Below are 24502 nucleotides of genomic sequence, written 5' to 3' on the forward strand. Positions count from 1 at the left end.
TATCAAATTTCATATTTAATATTTCATAAATGAATACAATCAATATTAATCCCTATTAATAATGATCATAATCATTAAGTTTCATGTTTATATACAAATAAAAGAGAAATGAATCATTAATTTTTAGATAAGATTGTAATTTATTAAATTTAACTGTATTTTGCATTGTTGTTAACTATAAAGTCAAGACACCAATAAATTTCCGGTGTCAAACGAAATTTGAACCCAAATATTTCGCTTAACAACAAAAATCTATACTAGAAAAACCAACTAAAACCCACAAATTCTCCCAAAGCTTAAAAAAAGTAACTACTTTGTAGGAAAGGAAGAAAATAAAAGTCACACACTCCAAAATTGCATAGTGAAAAAGCCTAATAAAAGGTCTGCGTTGTGTGTACTTTGGCCATTTTTATTTCCAACCCGCAACTTCCACCAACCCGCAACTTCCACCAACCCAACCAAACCAGATTGAAATCTCCGTCAAGCTCAATGCAACTGCCACATTTTACACCTGTCTCCACCATCTGATCTCAATCTTAACCGCCACGTGTCAGTCCCCTCCTGAAAGATCAACCGCCCGAACCCACAAAAGAAAAAGGAAGCAAATCTGGTCCACACTGATATTTGATATTTTAATAGTAGTTGCGAGAGGTGAAACACCAAAAACGCTTCAAAAATCTTCTCTCTCTCTCTCTCTCTGGGTTTTGTGGAGGCTGTGAATGTGTGTGTGTGATTTTCATCTCTCATGGCGGCCTCAAAGCTCGTGATTTTCTCAATCTTTCTAGCCCTAATTTTCACTCACATTAGGGCTGATGTTTCAATCGAAGGAGAACTATCGGACAGTGAAGACGAGAACGCTAAAGTCGTCAGATCGGACGGCCCTGATTCCTCTGCTTTGAAGATCGAATTGGACCAACTCAAGTCCAAGATCCAAGCTCTTCGTTAGTTTCCTCCTTACTTTCGAACTTCACAGCTTTTATTTCCAATTTTTTTTTAATAAAATAAATTTGCTTATTGTTCTGTTTGGTTGCTCAGAAAACTTAGCCCTTTTTGTTCGTGTTTAAATTTTATCTCTGTGTTGAATTTTACACAGTAAGACTTATGAATTTTGAGGAAATAATTGTTGACTGATTACTTTGACAAAAATTTGCTCCAGTTTACGTAGATTCTAAGATTGATTTTAGGAACGATTGGTTTGTTTAATTTCTGTGATAGTGTAACTATGATGGAACAAAATTAACGGTGCTGTGTTTGGTTCTGTAGAAACTAATCTAGGTTTATTTTTACAATTCTAGGTTTCCTCAGTCTTCGTCAAACTCGAGCATAATGAATGGTAACTTAACTGTTGAGAGAATGACTAATATCATATAGTACTAACAATGTTAATCAGATTGTAACCTAAGTCACTGATAAAAATTTATGTTGTTTCTTCTGTTTAAAAAAATGATTTCGTTTAATTAGTAGGGATTAAGTTTTAGTTGAGTGGTGTTGAGTATCAGAGTATCGCGGTTGAGAGAAACTATAACAAATTGAAATGGATTCTATGTTTGGTTGTGTTGGCTGACGACTTTCTCCATATCTGTTATTGTAGAGTCCCATGTTGATGAGAAATCCAAAGAATTGAAATCAAAGGAAGAGATTATTGTGGCGAAGGAAAAAGTCATTCAAGAGAAGTTAGATAGCATTGCGTTGTTGCAGAGTGAGGTTGCTTCCCTCCAGGTGAGGCATTAACATTGGATTTCCCAAAACCAATAAATTAAATATGTGTTAACAAGATTTCTATGTTATTACTTATTGTATATATATTTTTATTTTCAGAAAAAAGGAACGATAGATGTCGAGGAGCGGGTTGGAAAGGCTCATGCACGTGCAGGTGAATTAGAGAAGCAGGTAAGATGTTGGCAAGCAAACAATTTACTCTGTTGAAAACCATTGCTGCTATATGATCTCTCATATTTTATACAGGTTGACAAACTTAAAAGGGAGCTAGAAACGCGAAATGAGAAGAAGGAGGGCTTCGAAGCACTGGTAAATGAAGCTGAGAAGAAAGTTCAAGAATTGAGTTCGAAACTAGAGAATGTGAGTATTTATTTGGCCAAATTATATATGAAGGACTAACTTGTTATGGCTATGTTTCTCAGCCTTTCCCCAATTTTCACCTTCTTGAAATATGGTTGCTAGTAGCATACAATGTTACAAAATTTAATCTCCTTTTTAACTTGTGCTTGTTGAAGTTGTGCATCTTTTTTATAGTATTAAAGGATTGTTGTGCTTTAACATCACAGAATCATGTTCATGGAAGCAAGTCTAAATCTAAACTTGAATGGTGATCTGTATGAGACACTATCATTTGTCAGATCAAATAGCAATGTTGGTTGCATGTACTTGAGGAAAATTACTTTCTTTTATACACTCTTGATAAATGAAAAAAAAAATTTCACACCTACTTGAGGAAAATATTCTACTAATTTTATTGAATTTATTCTTTCTTTATACGCTCTTGATACTCGAGCAAAATTAGTTTTCCTCTTCCTTTTTGATTTGGTAATTGGAAAACATGCCTTTAGCTTTTCTTCAAAATGATTTTAGAGTTTAGTTTTGTTCCCTTCCTTAGTTATTTATTTTTATTTTTAGAAGTCTTTTTGTATAGTTATTTTTTTGACAAACGAGGGTATTCAAACCTTTTTAAGTATCTAATTATTTAAGTGTATGCAGCCCTCCCCACTTCCTCCCCCCCGGGCTGTGCACGCGTTGCCCACGCACACCAGGTTATTATAGGGAGGGGTGACCCGATGTTAACAAGAGGTTTTGAACTCAGGATCTTATGGATATCATGAGGCTTTAGGAACCACTTAGCCAACCCCGTGGGGTTTGTTGTATAGTTATTTATATGAGTGAAGTAACATGGCACCAGATAGGCCTAAAATTCTGTTGCAGAACTCTCTCTCTCTCTCTCTCATCTGTTTTACTATTTATTTCTTTGGCTGAATTTGGACATGACTTATGTATCTTCTATGGCATGAATCTATCAGTCGTAACAAATTTTGCTATTAAGTGAGTTGGATATAGATCACTAAAACTTCCAAGTGCAAAAATGATTAATCTCCATTTGAAAATTAAAGTACAGTGCTCAATAAACCAAATTTTGAGTAATCATTCACTAAACATGCTCATTCTTTTAAAAGCGCACTTTCTTTTTGTTAGTTCTAATTGAAGTTAAGAAAATTTGTGAGGTTCCTGTGCCTTTTTTTGGTTAAAAGAGATTCCAAGTGCTTGAGATCAGGTTATTGCATAATAATTTTTTTTTCCATGTAATTGACCATTTTATGTTACATTTACATATTCCTTTTGTATTCCATTTTACCTTTTTATAAATCACACAATTTGAAATTTGCTTGATATTATTATGTGGGGATGGTTTATGATGTCAAACAATGTCTTCTTTTTACAGCTCCAAAAGACTAATGATGAACAGAAGAGCAAGATTCGGAAATTTGAACGTGCTCTAAAAGTTGCTGAGGTACTTCAGTTAGTGCTTACAAAAAATCTCATTTTATGTCAGATTCTAGGTGATGATTCTTATGTGTTCCTCTCTTTTTCTTTTTCTTTTTTCTTTTTTTATTTTTTATTTTTATTTTTTAATTTTAAAGGAGGAAATGATTAAGGCAAAGTTTGAGGCCACTTCAAAATCTAAAGAATTGTCGGAGGTAAGAAGTTAAACTGACTTAGTTTGTCAAGCTCTCTATTTCTTTATTGCTTATTGATGTAGGACAAATTGCAGAAATTGTTTGTGCACTTGTCGTAGGCTTGGGTTTGGAGGATTTGTGTATTTATGCTTTAGAGCCTTTAGAAAGAGTGGTTAGGGTTCAAGAATGACTAGGGTTTTGTAGAAAAGAGACAAGTTTTTTTTTTTTTGATAGGAGAAGAGGAGACAAGATTTGATTTAAGGTTGTAAAGAGGTATTAAGACACAAAAATGTGAAGAGTTAGGAGTACTCCTTATCAAAAAAATAAAGAGAGTTAACACTCCTACCTTTTTTTTTTAAACTAAACCCTAATTGAATTGAACCAAATTCTAATTGAATTAATCCAAATCTCACCCACAAAGACCCATAGCTAGATGAAACTTATTAATAATATAAAATTCAAGGCCCACAACAATGACCCACAACCGGAAATTACAAAATTATGAAAATATCCTTAACTCTAGAGTAAGATGATGAGAATGTGAATTCCCAATCATTTATGCGTTGGAGAGACCATTTCCTATTTTGTGTTGAATCAATTTATAAAGCGCAGTCTGAATTAGGTGAAATCAAAGGGCATTACTTGAATGGTACTCAGTGTAGTCAAAGGCGAGCCGGGCGAGCCGAGGCACCACTAAGGCGCCTCAAAAGCTCTAAGGCGAGGCGCCTATAGTGAGGCACTCGCCTTTAGAGCCTAGGCGAGCAAGGCGACCACCTTAAGCCATGAAAAAGACGCTAAGTCGAGAGCCTCAATTTTTTATTTATTTATTTTTAAAATTTTAAAATTTTTTTTTATAGAAGTTTGTTAAGAAACCTATTTTTAGACTATTAATTTCAAAAGGCATGTTATAAAACCTATTGTTAGTTAAATTAATTTACAAATTTGTATTGTAAGACTTATTGTTATATAGAAGCTTATTGTAAAACGTATTGTTAGAACTAACTAATAGAGCCTAAACCATGTTAATCCTATATTGAAATAATTTGATAGACCTAATTTCTTCATGCCACACATTGGAAAACAGTTCATTATAATATTATAATGCACTAGGTACATATGATTTAAGTTCTATATGTATAATAAATATATTAAGAATTTGGTGCCAATTTGGTGCCTTGCTTTACTTGGGCTAGCGCCTTTTTGTTGCCTCACGCCTCGGGCGATACAAGGCCTTGGCGCCTTAAGGTTGCCTTTCGCCTTTGACTACCTTGATTCAGGCACATGCAAAGAAATGATCAAAAGGGCTGTAGTTGCCAAACAAATAAAAAACGAAATAAAATACTAAGAATCTAATTAACTACCATGGACGCTTATTCTTGGGCTTTGCATATTTTTCCTCTACTATGCTATGGTTGTGCCATCACTTATATTCATGTATGGTTGTCTGTGATTTTAGAAGTTTGGGATAAAATTGATTGATTTCCTCTGCTCTTTTGAACTTGCAAATAGGCTATTTGTATTCTGGGCTTGGAAAGTTTTAGGTTGTGCTTGTCACTTTGTTCCTAACTCTGTTCCATGAAATACTAATTTTTCTATATGCTCTTTGTGGTTTAGAGGGATGCCTATCAAAATTGTATTACCAAAGAAATGATAAAAGAATCCTTAATTTCACGCCACACTGAATTTTTCCTAAGAAATATTTAGGTTGTACTTGCTTATATCAGGGTTAAGTTATCGATGATATTTTGTAACTTTTGGGTTTTCAACAATAATAGTGGTCTGTCCTCGTTGTAACTGAAGGTCGTGGTGGAGGGGTTGGCACTCATCCCCACTGATCACATGAATACTGCCTTGTGGTAGATCCCTTAGGAGGTGATCATGAGCTTTTGAGTTTTTGTTATAGATCCCTGGATTGTCATACCCTCCTCACCACCGTTGGACTGATCACTCACTGCCTTTGGCCTCTGCCACCTCCTCTGAGTCCCCTCCCTTGCAGGTTCCTGTGGTTCAGCTCACCCATTGGATTAGGTAGAGAGAGAGATATGGAGGTGTCTAAAAAATGAAAAAGAGAGAGAAAGGGTGTGTGTACAGAGAAGGCAAACTGTGATGGCCAATGGGAGGCACCCATGTGTAAAGGAGAAATGTTAAGTGGATTGTTGTTGGTCAGGTTAGGTCTGTGGGTGAGTTTTTCTTACAATGTCTAAACCTGTATCTGAACTGCCGCTGTGTAAAAACAACGGGTCCTTGTTAGGTCAGTCAGATGGGTTGGGCTGTTTGGTTTTTAGTGATAGGTTTATGCATTCAGGCAATGTTCTGTTAGACACATACTGTAATTCTAGCTGACATCGGAAGAAGCCAATCAATGCATAATATCTTGTATGGTTACTGTTGTTTTCTTCTCTGATAGTTTGTTTGCTACAAAAAAGGTGTTGAAATTTGATTGCAAAGCTAATGCAATTTGTGTCAGGTTCATGGTGCATGGCTCCCACATTGGCTTGCTGTACATTTAATCCGTTGTCAGGTATAGTGCAGTTGTGTTTTGTACAATTGGGTTTCATCACATACATATAAAAAAATGGGTTTCTTCACATGAATGCTAAAATGTTTTTTTTTTGGCAGTCCTCCATGGAGACTCATTGGAATGAGCATGGCAAACCGGCCATGGATATTGTGTTCCAGAAGGTATTTTTATTTATTTATTGCTCATCCATGTTAATTATCGCACAGTTTTCTGACTGTGTAATGGTGCCATTATTTTGTTTTAGAATTAGTTTGACTTGTTTAATTTTATATTGAATGACTGTCGTCCAGTCTTACTCATGGTTTGTCAACAAATTTGCTTATGCTTCAAATATGTTCTAGGTCCTGGAGAAAAAGGTCCAAGCTGAAAAGTGGGCTGAACCTCACGTGGAAACAGTTAAAACTGTAAGCTCTTTTTTTATAAGTGCCACTTTTGTGCTTTGTGTGTTTTGGGAATTCCAGTATCTGATTTTTGTTACCATTTGGTTTTTCACTCCAGATGGTAAAGTGAATTTGATGTAATGGTAGTTAATTTTTGTTACATGATCTGCTTCCCCTGGTGGGGATTTTGTTTGGTTTTTTATTTTTTACTTTTATTATTATTATTTTTTTGTGTTTTGGGGGGGGGGGGGGTTTTGGGTTCAGTTTTCAGTTTTCAGCTGTCAGCGGTATCGGACGGACCCATGTCTCTTGAACTGGGACTTCCTTCAAGTTTNGCTCTTTTTTTATAAGTGCCACTTTTGTGCTTTGTGTGTTTTGGGAATTCCAGTATCTGATTTTTGTTGCCATTTGGTTTTTCACTCCAGATGGTAAAGTGAATTTGATGTAATGGTAGTTAATTTTTGTTACATGATCTGCTTCCCCTGGTGGGGATTTTGTTTGGTTTTTTATTTTTTACTTTTATTATTATTATTTTTTTGTGTTTTGGGGGGGGGGGGGGTCTTTTTTCTTTGGTAATACATAACTAAACTGGGCATGTATTCTTTTCATTCTTTGTCCTGTCGTTAATACTTGACTAAACTGGGTATGTATTGTTTTCATTCTTTGTCCTGTCGCTCAAAGAAATGGATCCCAACTTTAAAGGAGCAGTGGGTGGTGGTAAAAACGAATGCTGAACCACATTTGCAGTCCCTAAGCAAGAAAACTATCGAAGTTTTTTGAGGCATCAAAGAGTGCAGTAACTCCACATGTTGTCAGAGCGCATGAATTTATTGATCCTTACTTTCAGGTATATATCATATTCTGTGCATCTTTCTTCATCTTTTCTACTAACATGAATCTGAAAGACTTCTTACATGTAACAGGAAGCTAAAAAGTTCAGCAAACCATATATTGATCAGATTGCAACTGTGACAAAACCTCATGTTGATACAGTACGAGTTGCCATAAAGCCCTATACAAAAAAAGTGGTTCATGCTTATGGGAAGTTTTTGAAATCTGCAACTGCTTACCATCATCAGGTATCAGTTACCGCTGTTCCTTTACTGCTAATTTTAGCTATTTCACTTATTTTAAGTAATCCGCACTCCTCATAAGTGCTGGTCATCTTTCTGGTGGAATTCAGTCATTAATATTATTTTTTGCCTTTAGGGCCTGGTGGTAGGTTGCATCAATTACGTGCTTTATCTCTTAATAGGATTGTTGAATGTAGACTTCAATGCATTTTGAAATCCTTACTTTTTCTTTTTTGGTTTTGTTGGAGACTGCTTTTTTGGGAGACTGCTAAAACATAGTTGCAATAGAAAAGTGCTTAAGATTAAGAAGTATTCTATGAGATTAGGTTTTCTTTCTTCTATTTTGGTATTATAGCTAAAGTTGGTAAAGCTAGCTAAAAATAGCTGCTGGCTAGAATTGCTTAAGTACTCAATTTTTTCAAACTAATCCCAATTCTAGCATTTTTTTTTGCTGATAATTTATTTTAAAGTTAATAAGATAATAAATTGGTCAGCTGGTTTGTTGCTGCAGGCTGCTGGATTTTGTGGGATCCATGCTATTCCCCATACCCCCCAAAGTCTCCCCCTCTCACATTGTTCTCTCTTAACACACAGCCACACACATAAAGAGATGCATGCAATGAATGGGGAGTGGGTTCTTGAATCTTCATGCCTCTTGTGGTTCTGGCTTCATTTGTTAGATGATTGTAAAATGTTGTGCTTGGTCAAATGGCTGTTTGTTTTTTGGTTGTAAAGTTGGAGGGAGTTTGTACCTATCAAAAAAGAAGTAGGAGGGAGTTTGCATGGATCAGTATTTTTTGTCCGCCCTCCTTATGAAATTAAAATTACAGTATGTTGATTTCTACTGGTGTTATGCAAAATTAATTATAAGTTCAATTTTATTAATAGATTAATTAGATTGGCTGCTTCATTAGAGTAACTGCTAATATGATTGATTTTAACGTAGTACTAGAATGTGATGCATTTTTCTTGATTTGACCATGATAGCTATGAGCAATGCATAAGTTTGGATTAATAGGTACTAATATATATGGTGTATACTATATACCATTAAACTGCATATATTAAACTAGCCTCATCACCATAGTTTTAAAAACCGGACCGGACCGTCCGGTTCAACCGGGAACCCGACACCAATCCGGTCCGGTTATTCATAAAAATCGAAAATGAAAGAAAAACCGGAAATAACCGGTAACCGGAGGTTCAACCGGAAAAATTGAGAACCGAAATGGTTGAACTGGTTTTGCAACGGTTCTGCAAAATGGGTGAAACAGATCTGAAACCAAACATTTTGCAGCAAAGATCTATTTCTTTTTTTTCCTTAGATCGGCGTCTACCTGTGATGACTGAAGGCTTTGGTGAACATGGCATCAAAGCTAGCCTCTTGAGCAGTCAAAATTCCTAACCTTGCCTGAAAACACACATCTTCACAAAGAGAGAGGCAAAGAAGAGATGGTTGAATATCTTCACAGATACACACACATCTTCACAAATAGAGAGAAGAGATGGTTGAAAATCTTTGTTTGGATGTAAGAGAGGACCACAATACACACGAAATTAAATTGATCCATTTTTCTTATGAGAGCTTCTTCTTAGTTTGTAAGAGAGAGACTGGTTTGCACAGTTTGTAAAACTGTGGTGTGCCGTGCTCTGCCTCTGCTACTTGTTCAGTGTGCACACTGCACACAATAGTCAATAACACAATGAGAGCCACACATTTTATTTTTATTGTTTTTTGAGAATCAATGACAGCCACAACTTTTTAATTTTCCTTAGCCTAAGACTTTACTTTTGCCTTTAGTACTTAAGGGGCAGCGTGAGCAACTCATGTGGATTGGGCCCCATCCCTATTACATTTAGTTAAGATAATTATGATATAAAAAAAATAGTGATTTTAATAATTAATTAAGTGAATAATTTTAAAATTTACTTAATTTTTCTTTAAAATGAATGCATAATACATAGACCATTTTAAGGGAAAAAAATAAACCTAAAAGAAGGGTGTCACTAAATGTTATGTTTTGAAAATAATTTTTGGTTAATGTTTATTTATATTTGGTTATTGTTTATTTTCTACATGTAAGATGTAAAAACTCACATAATTTTTTAAAAATATGTTATATATATTTTAACATAATATTATATGTAATAATCTTATTATATATTTTATTAACTATTTTTATAATTTTAAAATTATTAATTAAATATTTATGACATCACCGGTTCGACCACTGGTTGGACCCCGGTTNTATTACTTATATTGCTTCAATTACTCATTACTCTGAGTTAGTAATATATTATGCTATTTTCTTATGCTTTGTTAAGATTCAAGCCACTGTACAAGAGACATTGAAAAGGCATGAGCTAACAAGACCTCTTGCTACTAGAGAGTTGGAGTGGTTTGCGGTATGTAATGGTTGTGTATAGCCTTTTTCTTTGTGTATTTTGCCCCTGAAATCTAATTATTCATTCTGGGTTTCTCGACACTGAACGTGACTTCAAGTGATCCAAATGTTTCAGGCCTCTGCTCTGTTGGCCCTGCCCATCATCATACTGTTCAGAATCGGCTCTGCCATTTTCTGGTCAGTTTCTTAATTAGTTCTTTTTAGTTCAGAATTTCTGTGTCTCTGTCTCAATGGGTTCAAACACTTTTTTTTTTTTTTTTTTTTAAATGGTTGAATTTTAGTAAACATTTTGAATTTTATTTGCCTGCTTTCTGCAGCAAAAAGGCAAAGAAACCTACTCGAAATGGTCATACCAACCATGCACGTCGTAAGGCTAAACGTGGCCATCCAGACAAGTAGACTATGCAAAGTTATCCAATGGTCCTTTTCTGTATTTGTTTCTGGTGGGGGAGGGGACTATCTAAGGTATGCCTCATCATAATCATTTGATAAGAGAACTCCATATTTTTGTGTTTCTGAACTCCATATGCCTGGTAATGAAATACTTTACTGTATGCATACTGCATCTCTGTTTATCAGCTTATATAAGAAAGGAGAAGCTTTATTTATAATGGCAGTTTGAGATTTAGAAGCTATTTTTGTGCTCAATAAAGAAATATTAAAGAGGATCAAATGCTGTCAAGAGAGCTAACTCTGAAGTGGAAACGTAGTGCATAAGTTATCTGGCACAAAAATTAGAACATGGTGGGAGACATTTAGGCTTGTAGGTTGTTGTTGTTGTTGTTTTTTTTTTTTGCCCACTGCATAGGCTTGGAAACTTTGATCTATTGATGAGTTGGTTTATGATTGAACTTCCTTGAATTATTATGATACTTACTGGTTGTGTATATGTATACATCAAGCATTTTCATGTTTAGTTTTGTTCATGTTGCTTGGCTGTATATATGGATTTGCTTTTGTTTTGCTGTCGAAGGCCTATGTTTGATATAACTTGACACAAAAGTTTCTTTTACTGTAGGCTAGAGATGAACTCATTGCATGGGCTTTCTGGGGCTAACTCTCTCCTCTCCTCTCCTCTGTGAACCTAGATGTTGTTTTTGAAGATCCTATCCGACAGTGGACTCCGATAATTTTGAAGATCACCCTTTTAATCTTTTTTTTGGTGAAGAAATTTTTAGTACTTTTGTCACAATTGATAGTTAGATTTTTAAGAATTATATAAGTTCACGTACCACGGGCAGTGTGTTATTTATGTTGATAGCAGTGTAACCTTATTAGTATTTTTATTTTATTTTATCATAATTTAAATTCTTCCAAGTTTTATAGATCTGTCATTTTCCTCCACAATATATTTTGTTTGTTAGAATAAATTATTTTGTGCCTAATTAGCCACGACGATTACCCATCATAACATATCTATTAAAATATACACTTTTTATTTAGTCAACCCGAAGGGACAATATAATGATATTGCGTATCTTCGTGAATTAGGACCTCCATGAGTATTTAAGGGCTTGTTTGGGAGGAGGGTTTTTGTTTTTGTTTTTGTTTTCAAATAATATTTTTTTATTATATGTGTTTGGCTTTTACTTTTAAAAACAATTTTCAAAATAGTTTTCAAAATGGTGAAAACAAAATATAAATAATTGGGATTTGGGAGACTTTCTATTTTTGGATATATATATATATATATATATTTATGTATGTATGTATGTATGTATGGATAATGATAAGGGAATAGAGTTTATGAATTTAAAAAAAAAAAAATTATAATGATAAGTTTCAAATTTAAAATATGAGAATTTTTTTGTGATAAAGATAAATTCCTTAATTTAATTTAAGGAATAGGAGAGTTTAGAAAAATTTGTGAGGAGTATTGTTTTTAATTTATTTATAACTATGCCATTAAAAATATTTTTTTTGTATCTTGAAAACATCTTCTCAGTTGATTTCAAAACATGTTTTGTATGAGGAAAATAGGATACAGTCTTTTTTTTTTTTTTTTTTTTTTTCGATCAAATAGGATACAATCTATTTGGAAGACGCAGCCAAACAATATATTCAGCAATAATGGGGATTTATATTCAGCTGTTTACGTCGATATGGAATGTAATTGACAACTACTCAATAATGCTTGTGCCTTGTGGGCTTGTGAGTTGTGGCTGTTAATTAGAACAGAAATAAGAATTGGGAAAATCCTCTCACACATTGTCTATACTGAAAATGTGAGTACACACTGAAATAATTTTTAACTAGCAGGCTCAAGATGACCCACCAGACCAGAGCCACGTCAGCCTCTAAGATAGAAAAATAAAATAAAAAGAAAAGAGAAAAGAAAATAGTTAAAATATGGACTTGTAATGGGCCACAATACCAGTTCAGAACTAGGATGCTTGTTTGGTTCTCGTTTAGGATGTTGAGGTTGTGTTTTCATAGGTTATTTTTTGTTTGAAATGACAAATTAGGTTGTTCTTACCTAAAATTTGTAAGATTTTTTAATTTATTTTTAAAATACTTTTCCTGATGTGTGATGATATTCTCTGTATCAATTTATTTACATAACACGTTATATATGGATAAATCTAGTCTGCGTTATCATTTTTGTTAACTTCAATTTAAATTTAAAATGTAGGAAATGTGGTGCGCAAATGATATTTTTCTTGCTAAAACTTTATATCAATGGCGTGGAGTTTGCTACCTATTGGGTCTTGTCAACGTATTGTATCATTACATTATATGTTCTCTCTATATTTATTATTAATTCCAAATTTTATGTCAATGGAAATACATTTACTAGCTCATTAATAAATTTATGTACTTGAGGTATTAAAAGCATAGAAATTTTAAAATGTTAATCATATATTTATTTTTAATATATATATATATATATTTTTTTTTTATAGATACATTCTTAATCAATATATATATATATATATTTTTAGATACATTCTTAATCATATCTTATTAGCTTGAGATTGGTTGAGCACTGTAAATTTGTGAGTATAAAATATATAATCCAAACAACGAGTTCATAATATTTATTGAATATGACGTTATTGGAGGGCATAATATTAATTAATGCTATGTTTGGAGGTTTGAAGGGAGAGGAGAGTAGAGGAGAATGATTATTCTTCATCTTATTTGGATGTTTTTAAAATTAAGTATGGGGGGAAGAAAATAATTAGCATTTTCATAGTTTGTAATTTTGTTAATATGATAAGGGTAAATTTGGTAATTCATTTGGTCAAGTATTTCAATGCTCTACTCTCCTTCCAAATCTCTTCAATTTGAGGGAATTAAAAATGAGGGGTTACAAGTAGTTAGAACCCCTCCAAACCCATTCAAATCCTTCCCCCTCCCCCCTTAAAAAACATCCAAACAAAGTAATTTAACTTACTCTCTCTTCCTCTACTCTACTTCCCTCTACTTCCCTTCCATTCAAACAAGCTATAAAAGTAATACCTACCTATATATGTTTTTTATACATAGAAATCTTAGAGTTATGTTGGACGAGTTTATATTCTATAAGATTTCCTTCCTATAAAACCCCTTTGTGTTACTGTACATCCTTCAATAAATCTTATCATATTAGATTTTCAAAATGGTAAAATAAATAGTTTTACATGCAAATAAAATCATAATAAATATTTATTAATTACCATAACTATCAAATGGAATTCATAGAAAAGAAACAAAAGTACAAAACCATAAAAGAGTGAGAAAAAGAGAAGAAAGACATCAACTAAACTTTTGCTTATTACTAAGAAGTAAGAACCGCATACAGGTTGAATTTTTATATGTATTTATATTGTTTAATATTTATTCTCTTAGATACCTACCTCAGAAAAATCCCATGAGATTAGTCTTTAATATTTATTCTCTTAGATACCTACCTCAGAAAAATCCCATGAGATTAGTCTCAATAAAGGCACTTAAAAAAAAAAAAATTTATATAGATATGATAGGAAATTGAACATATGACATCCTACTCATAATGTCAAATTTTCCACAAGTACCTACTTACTACTAGTAGTTAATATAGTAAACTTCCATTTCATAAACCATTCACCTGCAAATGCATAGAAGTGTTACAATGCTTGGATAGCTAGGTTACTTGATAATCTTTTTAAGCACGGTTATTCTATCACTAAATTTAATAAATCCCTAATCGAGAAACTTTTGACTTCCATTGCTGTCTATTACCAATCCACAATGTGATTGTCAAGGATCAACCAAATGTGTACTTGAAACAGAAAAAACAGAAGTATTTCTATGATTGCAACCCCTTATCTATTCTACATTTATCATAGACTGGACTAATATCCTCTATCCCGAATTCTCTCCCACGCTTAGTAGGGAGGCCAGTAGTTATCTAGATCCATGCAATGGTCCATGCCGATATACCTATTGCCAGGTGCGTTTGAATGATTCATTTGATCCCCACCATAGACTGCAGTTTCTGCAGCAAGAGAACTACTAGTCATCATGGAGGAATTAGCTACATCTTGTTGATGCATTCCTAGAGGAGGTTGTGCTGGTGCCATGGGCCTCAAGACTTGTTGTGTCCCTCCACCTCCAAGGTTCAAATTTAACCCTGATATTGTGAAGCACCCTCCTCCTAGTGGTAGTGGATAGTTCATCTGGGGTTGCATTTGCTGCAGGTTGACACTAGGTGATCCGGTGCCGCTGCCTCTAAAAACCCTCGTGAGTTCTGCTAGTTCTGCATTGCTCATGTAACTCTTTCCGTAAGGGAACTGACCAGGATCTCCCAGCTGCATCATTGGTTGTGGTACAACACTAGGACCTATTTCCAGGTTGTAGGGATTCACTGCTCTTGATTGGGTTGAGGGAAATTTTTTTGCTCCAGCACTTTTCTGGAACACACGGCAAACCACCCATTCATCCTGCTGTACACAACAAGAAGCTCACGTTAGAAATTTCATCTGCTACAGAATCCATATACAATACGTGGTGTTCTGAATATAAATTCAAAATAAGTATGATATTATTTTTTCATTTGATACTTACATATTCATTTTTTGCTTCTAATTAATAAAATACAACTTTCCTTTTTTTTTTTTTTTCCATGTAGTTATTTGTACCTAGTTTTTTAATCAGCTTTCACCAGTGTTTTTTTTTTAAAATGTTTAACTAAATAGCATCTGCTAATTAGATTAATTTGATGTGTTAGTATATAATATAATATAATATAATTTTCAGAAATGATTAAAGGTTATTTATTGTTATTTTATTGGATAGGAAGAAAAAAGGGTAGTATGGCAGTTACAGAGACGTACTTAGGCGTGTAATCATAGTAGTCCATAAACTACATACATGCTATAACCCTATGGGAACAAGGTGCACTTGTTTCTAGAGGTGTGTTAGAATTTTTAGAACATAGAGAAAAATGATTGAATAGTTACATGGTAGAAAGCATTGAATAGGTACATCTTGAATGCAATAAACCTTTTGTTACAATGACCCATTGACTTAGAGTACCTCTAGGGTTACTTTACTTATAGCATAAGTAAAGTTACTACAGGCAGAAATAATATTATTTTATTAGCACTATAAAATATAGTTATATTATAATTAAATTAAACTAGGATTATGGATATGACCTTGACTTGGATTGGGTTTTGATATTTTAAACATTATCCTCAAACCCAAGATGGAAGTTCGATGTCACCTTGAATTTGGAATGTTTGAATTTGGAATGTAAGATTATTAGGAAATATGACCAAGTTGGAATAGATTGGATGTACAAAAGACCATACTCAATGTGGAATGTAATTTGTGAAACATATGTTGGCGGTGGCAAAAGGTGATGATCAACAATTGACGGTGGCCGGAGATGGCTACTATGGTTGGATGATGGTTGCAGCAATGACCATAATGATGACATAAGTAAATGAAAGTGTCATGGGTGGTTGGATGATAACAACACTGACAATCGAATGATGACATTTTGAATTATTTCCCCTACCTCCAAGAAGGCTCTGAAAATATTAAGTCAGTATAAATCCAACCTAATTGAAATCTTAAACAGTTTCACTAAAAAAATTGTTATAAATGGGTCTAATAATAATTGAAAATTAATTTTCCCAACAACTTGAGGTTTTAGTTTTTATAAATCAGTATCCCGCACAATAATTATAATATTAAGTGAAGTTGAAAATTTTCTTTAATAAATTAAATTTCATTATTATATACTTCAAAACATTTATTTTATTCTTGTCATATTGTCATATTATAATTTTATGTGGATTAGCTATTATCATTATAGATTCTCAAAAGAAGAAGAAGAAGAAGAAGCTATTATCATTATTAAAAGAGATATTAATGAAACGCAAATAAAAAACCCCAATATATATATATATATCAATAATTATTAATATTTAAATATCCAAGAAAAGAAAAAGGCCCGGACACTGAAGATATTTTCTTTGGCCTATAACCTATTATTATGACCAAAAAAAAAATTTACCGTATATGATCCATCATTTTGCTAATTTCACAGAATTGAACGTGAAGATATCAAGAGGAAAATAAGTTGAAAGAGAAGAATTCTGTTGCAATATCATGCCTGAGCAATCAATTTTACCTTCAGCTTCAGCCAAAAAAGGGGGGGGGGGGGTCAGATGAAGCATATAGATTTCATTTTAAGTGATCTTTTGCTACTTTTTTCTTAAGGTTCTTCCAAGTACGTCCAGTGAACACATGTAGAATTTATTTAAACATATCATTATGAATTTACTTAACCAATTTTTGTGCACTTGTAAAGGTCAAAGCAATTAAGCTTGTCTCTTCCAGTTGCGTCGTAGTGAATTAAGGATGACCATTTTTCTTTTTTCAACAAATAGGATTTGAATATTTGGGAGGATTTTATAATGGTTTGTAACACACAAAAAGTCAAAAAGCCTGTGGTAATATAGGATTTTTGTTGGGTTCCAGTTATTGGGAGGGTATTGATACAGATTAAATTCTGACACATACCCTAATCTTTGATTAACAGAAAAAAGTGGTGCGGGAATAATGATCACATATGTTACCTTGGAATTTCTAAAGGCAGCTCTTGAGTGGATGCGATATTCATGCATGACCCAGTTGGTTTTTTCTCCTCTAGGAGCTCTCCCTCTATAGAAAACCAATGTTTTCTTCATTCCAACTAACTCTGACGTTTGGCTGTTGAAGATCTCTTTGTCTTTCCCTGTGGTTTTCCAGTAACCAGTGTTTGTGGCTCGGTTTGTTCTCACACCAGTTGGGTATTTCCGATCCCGAAGGCTGAAGAAATACCATTCTTTTTCTCCCATCTTTGCCTTCCCTAATAGGCATAACCAGTTGAAAAAACAGATAAGAGAGGGATTCGGTCAAAATTAGATAAGAATTTTGTTCAAGTTTGTTGAAAAAAAAAAAAAAAAAAAGAGTCAAGTAATCTGTTCTCCATATCACAAGAAATGAAGACAATATTTTTTTATATTACAAATTGCTAGTTTTTTGCATGCTATTGCTAGCTAGTATATTAAATTTAATAAGAATTAAAAATATATTCATCATTTGCTAGCCTTCTTGGAAGAGAGCAAGCATGTGGGAAACCCTAAATTGTCCTTGATGAATGAATATATTTAAATATGAACTACCGTTTAAAAAAAAAAAATCCTAGATCAAAGTATGCATATTTTCAGGGAAGCATGGTCAAAATCCTTGAACCAAATTATTTATTTAACAAAATATAGGAAATCATGATGAAAGTTGTTTAAGATTGGGTTTTATTTGTAGGTGTAAAACTACATGATCAAAACTATCCTTAACACGGCAAACCACCCATTCATCCTGCTGTACACAACAAGAAGCTCACGTTAGAAATTTCATCTGCTACAGAATCCATATACAATACGTGGTGTTCTGAATATAAATTCAAAATAAGTATGATATTATTTTTTCATTTGATACTTACATATTCATTTTTTGCTTCTAATTAATAAAATACGACTTTCCTTTTTTTTTTTTTTCCATGTAGTTATTTGTACCTAGTTTTTTAATCGGCTTTCACCAGTATTTTTTTTTTAAATGTTTAAGTAAATAGCATCTGCTAATTAGATTAATTTGATGTGTTAGTATATAATATAATATAATTTTCGGAAATGATTAAAGGTTATTTATTATTATTTTATTGGATAGAAAGAAAAAAGGGTAGTATGGCAGTTACAGAGACAGTACTTAGGCATAATCATAATAGTCCATAGACTCCATACATGCGATAACCCTATGGGAACAATGTGCACTTGTTTCTAGAGGTGTGTTAGAATTTTTAGAACATAGAGAAAAATGATTGAATAGTTACATGGTAGAAAGCATTGAATAGGTACATCTTGACTGCAATAAACCTTTTGTTACAATGACCCATTGACTTAGAGTACCTCTAGGGTTACTTTACTTGTAGCATAAGTAAAGTTACTACAGGCAGAAATAATATTATTTTATTAGCACTATAAAATATAGTTATATTATAATGAAATTAAACTAGGATTATGGACATGACCTTGACTTGGATTGGGTTTTAATATTTGAAACATTACCCTCAAACCCAAGATGGAAGTTCGATGTCACCTTGAATTTGGAATGTAAGATTATTAGGAAATATGACCAAGTTGGAATAGATTGGATGTACAAAAGACCATACTCACTGTGGAATGTAATTTGTGAAACATATGTTGGCGGTGGCAAAAGGTGATGATCAACAATTGACGGTGGCCGGAGATGGCTACTATGGTTGGATGATGGTTGCACCAATGACCATAATGATGACATAAGTAAATGAAAGTGTCATGGGTGGTTGGATGATAACAATACTGACAATCGAATGATGACATTTTGAATTATTTCCCCTACCTCCAAGAAGGCTCTTAAAATATTAAGTCAGTATAAATCCAACCTAATCGAAATCTTAAACAGTTTCACTCAAAAAATTGTTATAAATGTGTCTAATAATCATTGAAAATTAATTTTCCCAACAACTTGAGGTTTTAGTTTTTATAAATCAGTGTCCCGCACAATAATTATAATATTAAGTGAAGTTGAAAATTTTCTTTAATAAATTAAATTTCATTATTATATACTTCAAAACATTTATTTTATTCTTGTCATATTGTCATATTATAATTTTATGTGGATTAGCTATTATCATTATAGATTCTCAAAAAATACAAAACCCCAATATATATATATATATATATATATATATCAATAATTATTAATATTTAAATATCCAAAAAAAGAAAAAGGCCCGGACACTGAAGATATTTTCTTTGGCCTATAACCTATGATTATGACCAAAAAAAAAAAAAAATTACCGTATATGATCCATCATTTTGCTAATTTCACATAATTGACCGTGAAGATATCAAGAGGAAAATAAGTTGAAAGAGAAGAATTCTGTTGCAATATCATGCCTGAGCAATCAATTTTACCTTCAGCTTCAGCCAAAAAAAAAAAAGGGGCTCAGATGAAGCATATAGATTTCATTTTAAGTGATCTTTTGCTACTTTTTTCTTAAGGTTCTTCCAAGTACGTCCAGTGAACACATGTAGAATTTATTTAAACATATCATTATGAATTTACTCAACCAATTTTTGTGCACTTNAAAGCAATTAAGCTTGTCTCTTCAGTTGCGTCGTAGTGAATTAAGGATGGCCATTTTTCTTTTTTCAACAAATAGGATTTGAATATTTGGGAGGATTTTATAATGGTTTGTAACACACAAAAAGTCAAAAAGCCTGTGGTAATATAGGATTTTTGTTGGGTTCCAGTTATTGGGAGGGTATTGATACAGATTAAATTCTGACACATACCCTAATCTTTGATTAACAGAAAAAAGTGGTGCGGGAATAATGATCACATATGTTACCTTGGAATTTCTAAAGGCAGCTCTTGAGTGGATGCGATATTCATGCATGACCCAGTTGGTTTTTTCTCCTCTAGGAGCTCTCCCTCTATAGAAAACCAATGTTTTCTTCATTCCAACTAACTCTGACGTTTGGCTGTTGAAGATCTCTTTGTCTTTCCCTGTGGTTTTCCAGTAACCAGTGTTTGTGGCTCGGTTTGTTCTCACACCAGTTGGGTATTTCCGATCCCGAAGGCTGAAGAAATACCATTCTTTTTCTCCCATCTTTGCCTTCCCTAATAGGCATAACCAGTTGAAAAAACAGATAAGAGAGGGATTCGGTCAAAATTAGATAAGAATTTTGTTCAATTTGTTGAAGAAAAAAAAAAAAAAAAGAGTCAAGAAATCTGTTCTCCATATCACAAGAAATGAAGACAAATATTTTTTTTATATTATAAATTGCTAGTTTTTTGCATGCTATTGCTAGCAAGTATATTAAATTTAATAAGAATTAAAAATATATTCATCATTTGCTAGCCTTCTTGGAAGAGAGCAAGCATGTGGGAAACCCTAAATTGTCCTTGATGAATGAATATATTTAAATATGAACTACCGTTTAAAAAAAAAAAATCCTAGATCAAAGTATGCATATTTTCAGGGAAGCATGGTCAAAATCCTTGAACCAAATTATTTATTTAACAAAATATAGGAAATCATGATGAAAGTTGTTTAAGATTGGGTTTTATTTGTAGGTGTAAAACTACATGATCAAAACTATCCTTAGAACTAGTCCTGAACCAGTCCTATAATTTTGATTGATGCTGAGATGATACTGCATGAAATTTATTATAAGACAGGGTTTTAGGTTACAACTACGTATATACCTGGAAGTTCCCATGGCTCGCATTTGTTAAGATCAACATCACCAATTGCCTTTCCTGTGAAACTGGCATCTGATAATTTGTTCATGAGATAGTATGTGATTAGTTCTTCATCGGTGGGATGGAATCGAAAGCCGGGTGGAAGAGTTTCTTCCTTAGCATGATCTTGATCTGCCATCTCCTTGCTTTGTTCTTTCCCTTTCTGAGTACTTTGTAGCTTCTGTACCAAAGAAAAAGTGACATGAAATGAATTGTTTAGTTAAAAGTCTAGAGCCCCAAGAAACCATGGAAAGTTGAAGATGGATCTCTTTTTCTTGATATGATGCCCTATAGGGCATCGTATTTCTTGCTTAATGATGGCACTCGATAGTTAAAAACTTTTCAGGAGCTAAAAAGTTACTTACTTGCATGGAGAGAAGACGGATAAATCTTCGATTAGGTTTTGATGTATGTCATATCGTTTATTGACAAAAAAGTATTATAGGTGACTTGAGGGATACAAGATAATGATGGTGCAAGAGTCTAGGGAGCTCACTGATCACCATGCACAAGAAATTTGGGAATTTAAGCTAAGAATATGTGAAATGAGGATGTGTTTGTGAAGCTCTCACCTACTATGGGTCTTCTCATACACGCCACTTTGGCTTCGTCAAACAATGCTTTTAATTCTAATATTCTATGATTGTAATAATAAATAAACATTTGGAAGTACTATTTGGGCTTGCATGCAAAAAAGACAAAAGTCCCGTACACCATGCCAGCTGCCAACATGCCACGTGGGTCTTCTTACCAATGAATGCCTGCCCCATATCAAGTCTCATGGAAAATATTCAGCTACACACTCAATTTCACAACATATTCGAACTAGGGACGGCGCTACACTTTGTTTATTGAACCGCCTAACTTCAAAATTATTTATTTATTTTATATATAATATATTTTTTTTGTTAGTTTAATACTTTAATTTATTCTTAAAAATATTATTTTTGCATGTCCTGACTTAAATTTTATACACCCTTATTACAAGTATTTTCAACTCTAAAAGTAAGAGTAAATATTTGTGAATTGAAAGTGTCATTCTTTATTATAAATTTATATAATATGTATGTGAGTATGTCGAATATTGATTGTGTGTATTACTTTTTATTATAATGCAATTTGTGTAAATAATGATGTGTGTGGAAGTTTGTGTATACAGTATAAATATAAGGGAAATGTTTTGATACCACTTTCATTGGAAATATAACAATTGCCCTAAGAATATCCATTAACATGATTCTAAATATAATATAACTTTATATAATTCAGTCATTCAGAAATAGAAAGGGTTTGTTGCATGCGTGTGTATTGTTATCATGTTATAATAACTTTTTATTATAAAGTCAGAAAAATTCAAGAAAAAAAAATTGTAAAATTAGTGATTATTCAAGTATTTGATTGGTTAAGTAGACACGTAGTGAATTATTTATGTATGAATGAATGTAGTTGTGTGTATCAATAATTAATACAAAGCCAATGAGTTGAATTTATTCATTTAGTTTAAAATATTTTTATAAAAACAAAGACAAATAAATAATAACAACTGCATAAAATAAAAATAAAAATGTTAGACAAACTTAACAAAATAAAATGGTCATAACTAACTACAATGGCAATAAATACTCAAAATGAACTATCATGTAACAATTCAAAATTTGAAAACTTATAAAAGGAAATTATGAACTTTTTTTTTTTGTCAATAACTCGATATATCCAAGTTTTCTTTTTATTAAAAATTTTTTCTTTTAAGTTTTTTAGTGATCCCTTTAAACAAAATTCCTAGAGCTGCCACTAGTTCGAGTATCAACTTGTGATTAGATTATAACATTTACGTATGAGATTATCACAAGTATTAGGTGGAAAGCGGATTTAGATAAATCAATTACAAAATTGACACTTAAGCATGTTGTTAATTTGGATTAGGCCTCCCTAAAGTTTTCCAAGAATTATTAGGGAGAATCACATGCACGGACAAGAATGAAAAATAGGAGAGGATTGGGGATGGGTTCCCTAGAGTCCAAACCACAGAAATATTATAGTGATTATTTAACGGGAGGGCACTTCATTTTCCCCTAGACCATTCTCCTGGATTCCCTTCCCCTATGTTCTTTTTGTTTTGGCTCCTTTAATTCGTGTATATGTATATTCTTTATGAAGCTTTCATTCTTAAAACAGTCACATTTGCATGCTTAAAAAAATAAATTAACAATTTTCTTTTATTTTATAAGCTTTGTTTTCTTTTTCTTTTTTTAATTTTTTTATGGGTATATAGTATATATGTATACCAAGATTTAGTTTATCATCTTATTATTCTTTTCTTACCTATGCCTTGTCATTATATAAAACATGGGACTATATAATACTCTATTAGCTTGTTTGCATGCACGACCAAATTCGAAAGTAAAGTAGAGACCAAATTTGCGAGTGAAATTGTCCCTTACAAACACACACACACACATACCTAGAAACAGCACACGTGCAAGGGGGCATGAATATGAGCACTTATCCTATGTGATGATGTAATGCGTTACAACTTCTAACCAAATCTATAACATCATGTATTTTCTCATATCTTGACCCACTGTGGTGACGGCTTTTTATTAATGTTCTCATCGGTGCCTTCAATAAAAATCATAGCATTTTTCTAAGAGGAAGTCAATAATCTTTAGTATACTTGGTCAATATTAATTGTCTTGGCCAAACCACTTTAAAAACAAGCAGCCGCAGAAAAAGTATGGCAGAATGAGAATGGAGACCACTTTAAACTAATCTTCTTCTATTTTTAGAAGTGATATTTAACATGGAATCAGAGTGGAATGTCCTGAGTTTGATTTCTGTCTCCACTCTACCTCCTATTTAAATTCATACATGTTGGGCCTTACCTATTAAAAGGTAGTTTTAGCCCACATGTGAGAAGAGTGTTAGAAGTATGTGATTAAATGATTAAATTCATCATATCCCAATAATTTGAGTTTTTGAGATAATCGATAATTTAACAATATTTAGCTTCCTATTCTATTATAAAATATAATACAAAAAATCATCTATTTATCAATTTTTAACATTTAATCACCAAAAAAAAAAATCACTGAGGTCGTTCGATGACTTTGTGTTATCAGCAAACCATCAAAGAAAAAGATATAACCGTTTAAATACATTCAACACATTAAATGATGGCAGTTATTCATCGACCTTAAACTACCATAAATATGATGACCGTTACACTCAAGGTAACAAATACTAACTCAAGTATTAGAGGCTCTTCCATTAGGGCTCACCCTTGTGTTATCTTCGATCAGCTTTATTTTTCTTGTAGATCTTCAAAGGTCATCAAAAGCTTTGGATTAGACGAGTAACCCAACTGATGATTTTTGACATCATCAATATGTATTACATAGACTAATGCCTAATATACAAAAGAGATAACAAAAATTCCTTAAGGCTAAGTGTCACATTTGCGCGTGCTTCACCTTCATGTGTGAGGATATTGTATATAACACATGCTATACACAATAATAAATTGTTGCTTATGGTCTGTTTGAATATTGCTTATTTACTGAAAACTAAAAACTTATTACTAAAAACACTGTAGCAAAATATTTTTTAAAAAGTAAAACAATGTTCACTTGCTACT

The 24502-nt window shown here is 32.8% G+C and overlaps 2 protein-coding genes across 2 annotated transcripts; one reads left to right on the forward strand and one right to left on the reverse strand.

Annotated features, from left to right (window-relative positions):
* Window positions 1–424: 424 nt before the first annotated feature.
* On the forward strand, window positions 425–11390 carry LOC112004399 (uncharacterized). The gene is given in 16 exon segments (XM_024036645.2): window positions 425–941; window positions 1592–1719; window positions 1819–1890; window positions 1966–2079; window positions 3452–3520; window positions 3651–3707; window positions 6154–6207; window positions 6306–6368; window positions 6549–6611; window positions 7269–7361; window positions 7363–7434; window positions 7511–7666; window positions 9986–10066; window positions 10181–10242; window positions 10383–10530; window positions 11084–11390. Coding segments are annotated over 15 exon segments (1362 nt in total). The 5' UTR covers window positions 425–745; the 3' UTR covers window positions 10465–10530; window positions 11084–11390.
* Window positions 11391–14230: 2840 nt separating this feature from the next.
* Window positions 14231–21474, reverse strand: LOC112004385 (NAC domain-containing protein 92). Its single transcript, XM_024036627.2, has 4 exons — window positions 21234–21474; window positions 20833–21049; window positions 19973–20244; window positions 14231–14969 (listed from the first exon to the last, which is right to left on the reverse strand). Exons 1-4 carry the CDS (start codon window positions 21237–21239, stop codon window positions 14415–14417), a joined length of 1050 nt encoding a protein of 349 aa, XP_023892395.2. The 5' UTR covers window positions 21240–21474; the 3' UTR covers window positions 14231–14414.
* Window positions 21475–24502: the final 3028 nt, after the last annotated feature.

The sequence above is a fragment of the Quercus suber genome, unplaced genomic scaffold (genome assembly GCF_002906115.3).
Source record: "Quercus suber isolate HL8 unplaced genomic scaffold, Cork oak 2.0 scaffold_749, whole genome shotgun sequence".
Taxonomy (NCBI): Eukaryota; Viridiplantae; Streptophyta; class Magnoliopsida; order Fagales; family Fagaceae; genus Quercus; species Quercus suber.